Source organism: Notolabrus celidotus, chromosome 1 (assembly GCF_009762535.1).
Source record: "Notolabrus celidotus isolate fNotCel1 chromosome 1, fNotCel1.pri, whole genome shotgun sequence".
NCBI classification, from domain to species: domain Eukaryota; kingdom Metazoa; phylum Chordata; class Actinopteri; order Labriformes; family Labridae; genus Notolabrus; species Notolabrus celidotus.
The window spans coordinates 6,008,024-6,018,635 of record NC_048272.1 but is presented as its reverse complement, the minus strand read 5'-3'; the positions used below and the strand labels follow the sequence as shown (position 1 = coordinate 6,018,635).

Sequence of the window (10,612 nt, the reverse complement as noted above, 5' to 3'; positions counted from 1 at the left end):
TATCCGTAAGTGATCTAGTGAGGGGTCGATTAGTTTATTTTGATGGAGAGAAACCAAAGGGAGCAACATGGTTTACATATTAGGACATCTTCAGGTCTCAGAGTGAGGTGTCAGACCTCAGATGAAAAAGCATCATGTCTTCGGAAAAGCTCCGTCATATCTCCGGGAAACCTGATATAAACCTGATATAAACCTGATATAAACCTGATATAAACCGAGGATGTCCTGATATGTACAACATGCCACTCCCTTTGGTTTCTCTCCATCAAAACAAACTAAATGATCCCTCACTCGAACACTTCCAGTATTTGGTACATTCCCTTTCCGTAAAAATGAAATGTTAATTTGTTCCAGAAATGGTAAAATTGTTTTGTCATTTGTAAAATTGTCTCCAACTTTGTAAAAGTGTTTCATCTTTTGTAAATGTGTTTCCTTAAATGTAGATTTGTTTTGGCCTTGGTAGAAGTGTTTCATCTTTTGTAATTTTGTTTTATAAAATGTAAATTTGTTTTGGCCTTGGTAAAAGTGTTTTGCTGATGTAATTTTGTTTTATAAAATGTAAAAATGTTTTCCAAAATGTAAATTTGTCTCCAACTTTGTAAAAGTGTTTAATCTTTTGTAAATGTATTTTGTCCTTCAGGGCCACCGTACATCCCACCCTATGAAAAAAATCGGCTGGGGTCACATCCACATATCAACAGAATAAAGAACACATAATGTCTCAAGGAAGGACAATGATGAGTAATACATAAATGGTAGCAAATTATATAATGTTCTTCTCTTTTGTCTGCTGATAGTGCAGGAGAAAGATAAAAGACAAAGTGACTGATTCAGAACAACAATTTTCATATTCACTTATTTTATGAGTAAAAACCTTCAAAGCTGAACACACTGCTAGCTTGCTTGGGCAAAACGGAGAGGAGGTTCAAAGAGGGTGATCGGAGACTCTGAACATTTTACAGAAAAGTTTGAATCCCTTCTGCTATGTCACTTTTTTGTGCTAATGACTAATTAACTAGTATGATGCCCTACTTTACTATAGGGGACACAAAATAAGTAATGAACTAATGATCATGTAACCATGAAGGAGTGATTATTGCTACTCATCAACTACAAGAAAAAAATGCACATTAAAGAATAAAACATGAATGTTGATTTTTCTTTAATCGCACAATATTTATAAACTTTAAGGTTAAGCCTAAATAAGACATTGTGATGATCCTGAGCAGACTATGAAACAACTTCTGAAAGATCTGATTTAATTGGTATAAATTGCACAATTTCTTCCCCTGGAGGGCACTGCAGCTCAACATCTGAGAGATGATAAGTACTACTCTTTCACCAGAGGCAGAGAACATCTGGTTAGCAAACAACAATCAAAGTGTTTTGTTCTGTTCGACTTAGTAAAGCTTTTCAAAGTGAAGACAGATTTCCTGAAGTTCTCAAAGATTTTAAAGATACTAATTCCCCACTGTACAAATGACATGTTACAAGTAGAACTCCTGCATTGACTACGTTGTTCAAGATGAAGCATGTTATTCCAATCAGGAAAATGAACTTAGTTCAAGTACTCACAGCAGTAAAACATTACTTTTAATTCATGAAAAGTGTTGTTTATTCTGAATTGTTTTACAGGCAACTGGGATTTGACTGTTGAATTTGGTTGACGTGACGCTCATTTGGAATTTCTGTACATAAACTCCACTCAAGTAATGTTTCTCCTTCCTGATGACAGGGAGCTGATTTGCCAATTGTAACAGATCTGGTGAATGTGTTTCCACACTATGTTTACTTGTACAACCAACAGTTTAAAGAATGTGTTGAGAAATTTGAATCTACAAGAAATGATCTGAAGTTGGCACGACACAGCTGAGCTAAAAAAAAAAAAAAAAAGAGAGGACAAATAGTCACTCAATAATAAAACGACTACTGTACCTCAGTCTTGGTTGAGTGCTCTACCAGTACTTCTAACTTATTGTCCTGAGAAATCTGAAAACACAACACCAGCATAATTATAAAATCAAGAATTAAATATAAAGAGTTAACCATTCATCAGTGGCATTAATGGTCATGGGTTGTCCTCAAGTACCATCTTGTATTATTACATCCATTAGGCATTCAGAAAAGCAGAGACATTATAAGGCTGAACTAGGAGATTCAAATAATTACATTTCCATTAGCTGCTCAGTGTAATTACTTAATGCACAGTGTCTGGGCTGAAGGATGTTAGAATGGGGGGCTTTTTGGAGGCAACATCCTGAATGGCTTGTATCTTTTAGAAATGTGGTGTTGGTTTGCCTGAAAGACAGGACATCCCCGAAGCAGACCTCATGTTGTGACTAGAAGCTTTATACAAAAAAGATATGCTATAGTTCATTATTCTATCACAAGATGTATTTTGTGCTACATGTAGGAAAGGGGCAGGTTCTGACATGCCACAATTACCTGTGTGCTAATGCTGGACCTGCTGTGGACACAAATCTGCACTTGAACAGCCGGCCATCAGATCTGGATCTCCCCCCTCACAGTGCTGAACAGATGCATTCCTCTTAAAGCATCAGATTAGCATAAACATCTATTCACTGAATGGAGTGAATGGAAGCTCAAGTGCCAAATGACTGTCAGTGCTGCAGGCTCAATGCCCCATTAGGCTGCAGATGATCACATTTACATTGAGCTATTTTGTTTACACTGATGCAGTACTTCACAATGAGTTACTAGTGGGATAAGCTCTGACGGGAGTGCTGAAAGATGAGGAGTGTTAAGGTTTGGATTTTTTCATGTGCAGTATGGCTCTTAAACAACTATGCTATACAGAAAATGTAAAAAACACACACATATGCATCATAGGTAATTTATCCAAGACTCACATATTACTGTTTTTCACAGTGATATTCAGTTTTTTGTAATCGTAATATGTACATCAGTTGGTAAACAGGCTCAATGAAGACACTCCCTTATTTTTTTCAATGTACTTTGGTTTAGTTTCAAACATTTCTTGGACAAGTTGCAAAATCTTGGAGGAAAAAGCAGAAAATATATCAAAATCTTGGAGGAAAAAGCAGAAAATACAGAGAAGGTTTGAAGTTACTTTCCATGTAACACATTAATCCAAGAAAAACTTACTCAAAGATACAATTAGGGTCACAGCTTTAACTAATAACAGACCTAAAACACAAGTTCCAATATGTGCCAAAAAAAAGGGTATTTTCTCACTTTTTAATAAGCAGCACTCAGTAAGTACAGTTTCCACATACAAGTGCAGTTTTAACCAAACACAGCAGACACAGAATTACTATGATTCATTCAAAAGAGTGAAAAACTATCTTGTATCATCATGATATAATAACATGATAGGAAATAAACTTAATATTCAAAGGTATGTAATACGTCTATGACTTTACTTTTAGATAGCCTGCAATTAAATAGTATAGTATAGTATAGTATAGTATAGTATAGTATAGTATAGTATAGTATAGTATAGTATAGTATAGTACAGTGCTAATGTCTTTACTTAGTTGGAGTGAATGAAGTTGAGGTTGATCTGACTATTATGGTGGCCCTGAAGGACAAAACAAATTTAAATTTAAGAAAACAAATTTACAAAATATGAAACACTTTTGCCATTTCTGAAACAAATTAACATTTCATTTTTACGGAAAGGGAATGTACCAAATACTGGAAGTGATCCATAAGTGATCGAGTGAGGGGTCATTTAGTTTGTTTTGATGGAGAGAAACCAAACGGAGCAACCAAAGCAACATGGTTTACATATTAGGACATCCTCGGATCTCAAAGTGAGGTTTCAGACCTCATATCAAAAAGCATCATGTCTCCGCAAAACTTTCTTCATGTGTCCGAATTCGGATGAAACGGCCTCAGACTACATAGCCTCAGGCTAACGGGAGTCAGATTTAAGGATAAAAGTGTTCCGTTGTTTGTAAAATTGTCTCCAACTTTGTAAAAGTGTGTCATCTCTTTTTAACTTGTTTCCTTAAATGTAAATTTGTTTTGGCTTTGGTAAAAGTGTTTTGCTGATGTAATTTTGTTTTATAAAATGTCAAAATGTTTTCCAAAATGTAAATTTGTCTCCAACTTTGTAAAAGTGTTTCATGTTTTGTAAATTACCCACCTTTGATATGAGTCTGTGGTCTTGAGTAGAGCTTTCCCCTTTACATTTTTTGTGTCATGCAGGACTCTCTTTATTGTAAATAGTCAATGAGTTGAACCATAGGTTGAACACAGAGGTGCGCGCTCAGATTCACTCTGAGCTACTCCTGCGTTCTGATTGGCTCACTCAGACTCTGGTCTCCGTGAGTGGCTGCAGCGCGCGCAGCTGTAAAAGGAGGCGAGTAGCGCTGAACGCCTCCCTCAACAGCACATCTGCCTCTGACTGCTACAGCGAGCAGAGTGTGGAGAGAAGTCAGACCTTCTACTGGTGACACTGAAGTCCATCACCCGTCCGGACTCTGCGGGATGCTTTACTCTCTTTAATGAGAGTAGTTATTTCATTTGGAGGCAGACTGACACATTTGATGTGAGTATGCGCTCATGTCAGCTACTTTTTACTCACTGTTCTGATTTATTTTAGCGCGTTGATGACGTGTTGCCAGATTTCTGACATACTGCTCTTTCATTTTCTTGCAGCGTTTGAGTTGAACTGATGAGAGGAGCAAACATGGTGAGTTTATTATCTCTCTTACACTAACTTTACATGTTTAAACATCCTATACAACATGCGGCGCTGTTATTGGCTATACTATAAACTACTATAAAGGTAGATTCATTGCAAAACATGGAGAGAACATCTGCTGATGTAGCATTGCAGGAGAAGGCTGAGCAGTCAAAGCTGCAGCACACTGACTGCCAGACTGTTCACTAGATTGAATTGATTTGTAGGAATTAAGTTTCTTTGCATTATGTGATGAAAAATGAACGTGCATCATAAATGCATCAAACTTGTACGTGTCTTATAATTTTGTTTTTGCTGATGGCTCAAGTTCCTTTTTCATGTTCTTGCAACATCTCAGTATTATGATGAGACCTACTTGGGGCAGGAGGTCTCCTTTCAGGGTCAAAGGCTTAAATGGACAGTGTAGAGTCAGAGCAGACAGGTCTGAAAGGTTCAAAGGTTACTGTACTGACATCAGTCCAAGAAAGAAGTGTGCTTTTGTTTGTTGAACCTGTATCCTGTGAGTGTCTGTGCTGCTTGCTTGGCTCACATTTGTCACCTCTGTGTCAGCTCCAATCCTCATTTTTCAAGGCAGTGTCTCCTCAGCTGGAGGTCTGTCTGTGTGTTTAAAATACTGTGTAATGCTGTTTTCAAATTTGGTGATGTGATGTTAATGAAACAAGCTGATTTAAAAGTTGCAACCCTGCTCTGTTTACTAATAAAATCAGTCTTCATCGCACTACTAATACTTTACATCTTGTCTTAAACTCTCACACACTCTGTCACATGATCTCTCATGCCCTGTTTGAGTTTGAGATTGAGCCAGCTCACTGGCTGATTTGGACCAATCAGTGCAGTGAGTCAGAGAGGAAACAGGAGTATTATATTCCTCAGTGTTTCACTGGTGAATTTCATATTCAGGCACGCTGCTCTCTTAAAGGGGCAGGCCTCTGTGGCTGTAGCAGGACCCACAGGAGCCCAGTTTCTCCTTGATACTCTGCAGATGTTTTTACTCTGCTCCTGGAGTTGTTTCAGTGTGTAGACTGTAGAGGAATAGTTGAGGTTGGACATTAGTGCTGCGATCTCTGTAATAACATCTGTCTGTCTGTTTTGTTGAATCACGCCTGAGTCAGTGATAAAGGGCGTTCCCTTTTGTCATTGGTGTGGTCGGAAAATTAACGGACACATGAGTTTGCTTTTTGTGTCTATTGACGAAGCATGTTCTTTGATCTGCAGGTTTGATTCAATGATTACAATAAGAATCAAGGTGCTCTTTTAATAGTGTCTTGCAAGCCTGAGCGTGCCCACAAAGCAGTTCCTGGGATGTTCTATGTTTACTTAGCTTTCATTATGAAGCCATTACAGACTTTGGAATGATCCTCTGAGACTCTGTGTTTTTTTCCTGTCTGATTTACTGACCACTCGTTTTCTTTTTGTCTCCTCAGCTCTGCCTACGTGACTCAGGCGAATGCTTACGGGAGCAGATGCAGTTCATGATGAGATCACTTCAGGATCTAAAACAACTGCGGAGAACCTGCCCTGCAGCCAGACGCCCCCTCGCTCCCATCAGCAACCAGCTCCCAGCTTTGGTGCGGCACTCTGCACTGACACGTGCATGTCAGCAGCGAGCATTGCAGAGAGAACAGCGCACACGTCTGCGTATGTCCGACGCCAGCACGGCCAGTACCTACGACTCTGCATGCTGCCTGTCGAGTCCTTTGGAAGAGGAGGAGGAGGAAGATGAGGATGAGGAGTCAAGCAGCCAACTGGGTCTAAGTCTCAGATTGGGTTTAGGCTCTCCAAGTAGCAGGAAAAGTTTGGACTTGGATTCTGGCTACTCTGAGGCGTCATGGCAGGATGACGGGGTGGTTTTGAGGAGAACAAGGAATGTGCGGGTGTCATCTTCAGCTTGTCTCCGCACCAACAGAGCACCTAGCGGACGTGTTCGACCTAAATCCACCTCTGACGCCTGTCTGGAGACATGGACTTCCTTCGAGGTGACTGACCCAGAGGACTGGACAAACTCTTTACTAACCAGGGGGCGGAACCGTCAACCTCTGGTTCTGGGCGATAACAGCTTTGCAGACCTCATTCAGAATTGGATGGACTTGCCAGATTGTCCCGAACCAGCTGAACTGAAGCAAAATCCGAGACACAGAATGGGTAGAGGTTTCTTTGTGAACATGAGGAGAAGACTGGTTGGACTCTCTAAGACTGTAGAAGACAGAGTGAGGATGAGATCCACGGACTCTGCTCGTGTTAACAGAGCTGCAAACGCTTCCAAACGTCTGTCCTGTCCAGTTGTTGCCGCTCAGCCCAAAGTGCCTTTTTTTCACATGTCCCACTCAGGCATTAACGAACTGGACTCAGACTTTTACCACTTTGCTGCTTTGATGAAGTCAGGCAGCCGGCAGCCAATCATCTGCAAAGATGTCATCGGCTACGTCTGACTGTTTTCTTAGAATGCCATGTACAAATCAAACAATCATCAGAGTCACTTTATTTTTATATGACTGTTTTCTACTTTTTATATGCTGTGTCCAAGCTAATGAAAATAAAGAAGCTCTCATTATTTAAACTCCCCTATCTCTTATTTATATAACCCATGTCTCGCATGTGAAACAGGATATGTGGTTGGTTGACATAAGTGAACATTTCTTATCAGTAAGAAGCGTCCTTCCGCCACAGTCATCTGAGTTTTATTACAGCTGATTAGTGTCAGATTAGTCAAAGGAGGCTTTTACTGTCCGTGCAGTAACGCAAATTATATAGGCTCATTAGTTTTCTTAGAAATATTATACACCAGGCGTGCAGGATGGAGATTGTAGCTGCAAGGTTTAATGTAATTTGTTTCTAATACAAAAGATAAATGGAAGACATGATAAGATCTAAGATAATCATTCCAGGACTAATAGAGGCATTCAACATTGGTTTAAGAAGATTTCGTGGATTGAATGTTACTAAGAGGCTCTGGGTTCATAAAATGTCAGTTTTTTTGCTCAACAAAGAGTTGAGAAACTTTAAACTGGGCTACAGAGCTATTTACAGGCCAAAACCAGATGCCGTATCAACACAGAGCTGTGTGCCTGATGAGGTAATTCCCCATGTGTCCGTGCAGGAAGAGGTGAAGAGAAGTGAAGCAGCTGGCTGCAGATGGAGCAGAAGTTTAATCTCCCCTCTGCTAAATGAAGCAGGACGTTGCACTAACAGCACACTGCCTCATTTAACTCAGCTTTGCTCTTATTGTTTTGGTTGCACCAACTCAACCACAAACATTGGTTAATGGTACAATTAGTAAAATGATTCAAATGAGTGGCCATGTTGATATGGTGGCTTTGTTCATCAATTCAAAGAAGATATAACACAGACATTTTAAAGATAACAAATTCTCAAAGAGGGGTTTCTCATGCTCCCTGCTGCAGCCAGCCTCACCAATCATGTGATATCAGGGGGCACGGGGGGTTACAGAGGAAAGATGGTTCTCACTGGGTGTCGTTTGTCTCAGGCTGTTTATCTAGGACCCCTGCTGGAATGTCACTGTGCCACTCTGCTGAGAGCTCATCTGGGACGTAATGAACCTTCATCAGGACACAGATACAACCATCATACTGCGGTGGAAGTTTCTTTCAGCAGTGAGTGACAAGCAATATGAAAAACAGAAAATCTTTGCAAAGGGAACTTGGATAGGAATAATGTTGGGTTCAACTGGGGATTTTTTTTCTGGCTAAACTGCTGATTTTCCTTTTAAGCACATGCCAGATCCCTGTGCACTGCAGCTGGATGAGTGCATCAATACATCACTTTCCCAAGCTGACTCAGTCAAGGAGAGGGGGTGAGAAGAGAAGAGAGAGGAGGCAAAAAGATCCAAACCATTAATCCTTTCAGTACTGTCCAGGACATATGGTCTATGTCTGCAAGCAGAAATGTCTGTAATGTACATAAAATATTGAGGGCAGTAGAGCAATTGTTAAATTATTTCCCTGATATTAACTAAAGATGGACATTACAATCATCAATCAACCCAAATGAACTATGAAGTAAATTATACACAGCTGTTAAAGATGAAAATGCACAAAGATTAAAATTTTAATTAACATTCCGGTGTACTATCTCACTTATTGTATCTTGTTCACTGTTTCTTATGTTGGTGATTTGACACATACAAGATGTGCTCCAGCTGAAAAATAATCATTTTGCTGTTCAAGTGTTCACTGTAGTTAAATCTGCTATTGTCTTAAAGGGATATTACACTTTTTTTCGAAGTAGGGTTGCATGTTGTACGAGCTACAACGGGTCGGGGTCAACTCGGCCCCTTCAACGAGCACACAAGCTAGCCTTTGTAAAGATGGCCGAGTCTGCCACGTAATTCAGCTAATTCTAAGAGACTCCGACCAAAGCACTCCTCTCGGTTTGGGTGTACGCTCTAATGAGCATTTTCCCCAGCACTTTACTTTGCCATCAGAAATAAATTTGTTTTGGCACTACTTGCTGACTCAACACAGATGTGCTCTTCTGCATACAGTGCACTGATCAGCTAATGAAGCACGTGTCACATTCGGTCACATTGTGAATTTTTACAATTTTGCATCTCAGTTTTTCATACTGTTAAAAAAGAATGAAAAAATAGCCACTATCTATAGCCGGAGTAAACCTGGAAAAACATCAACCAATCCCTGCCATCAGGAGCCAAATGATTAAACCAATCAAATCCCGTCCTGCCGTTCTGCCCGCCTCCTGCCCGTACATTTCATGTTTGTTTTGTGTTTTTAACTTTCACTATGATAATATTTTGGTGTTTTCTTACCATTGAGTGAGACATGAGTTGACGTAGTGCAAAACACAAACGATGTGCAGAGGACCGGTTTTGAATCACTCACAATCATATGGTCGAGAATCAGCAGCGCTCATGCATGTGAGCGGGGGCGTCGTTTTGGAGGAGCTCCGAGGGAAGGTGGGGGAGGGGTTAGACAGAGTCCTGAGGAAATGCTTCATTCAAATTCATGCTAGTTTTCTGTGACTACCAACCCTTGCTCTAAGACAGTGTGTAAAGGTCATCAAAGTTCCTTATAAAGGAAATACATTTTGTGTTGCTTTCCCCCCCTCAACTTACCAAAAATGTACTGAAGATTCAAAATGGTGTACCGAAAATGCACAGCACTGAAGATTCAAGATCTTGTACTGATCCGATTGAAAATGTTGGTGTACCTTTGCACCCCTAGTATCCAGTTATTCATTTTTTTTCAGTTACTTAGTCATATGATTTAGAAAGATGACAGACTGCGGCCTGACAGCTCTGTTGACAAAGTGGGGCTCCTAGATCATTCTGTGCAGTAATAGCAGTGTAGAAGACGAACAGCAAAGACCTGCAGGGGAGGACTCTGCTGGTAGTATTTAAAAACTTCAGTAACCAAAAATGTTTCTACTTTCTAGTTGATTTATTAAAAAAATTGTCAAAGGCCCAAGTACCCAACCTTTCATCTAAAAGCTGGCATGTCTGGCTGAAAAAGAAAAGATGAAGATAAAAACACCAACATAGTCATGGTGAAGTCACACACTAGAGTCAGTATTTGTAATTAGCTGGAATTCAAGACCAATTTTTCATGACTGACACATTTTTTAAAAACAGACCTTAAACATCCTGTCAGCTATCACTTTTAACCAGACCAGGAGGTACCAGGAAGGCAGATATTTACATGACTGATCTCTCCAACTATAAAGCAAAGAGGACAGCTGCCACCCACGATTCCATTCAAACACGTGAGACTCTCTGGCAGATAATGCTACCTGTTGCCATAAACAGTATTCAAGACTTTTGCACACAGGAAGATCCAAAGCAGATCTGCTGAGGCATTGCACATTTTCAGGGTGGCCCACTGAAGTGTGGAGGACACGCAACAAATCTCCTGTTAATTACCGCATAAGCAGCACTGAGGATTTTCT

General features: G+C 40.0%; 1 protein-coding gene across 1 annotated transcript; it reads left to right on the top strand.

Moving 5' to 3' along the window:
- The first annotated feature begins 4,218 nt into the window (after window positions 1-4,218).
- Window positions 4,219-7,250, top strand: LOC117815715 (PAK4-inhibitor inka2-like). Its single transcript, XM_034687599.1, has 3 exons — window positions 4,219-4,537; window positions 4,648-4,681; window positions 6,118-7,250. Exons 2-3 carry the CDS (start codon window positions 4,664-4,666, stop codon window positions 7,120-7,122), a joined length of 1,023 nt encoding a protein of 340 aa, XP_034543490.1. The 5' UTR covers window positions 4,219-4,537; window positions 4,648-4,663; the 3' UTR covers window positions 7,123-7,250.
- The last annotated feature ends 3,362 nt before the right edge of the window (window positions 7,251-10,612 follow it).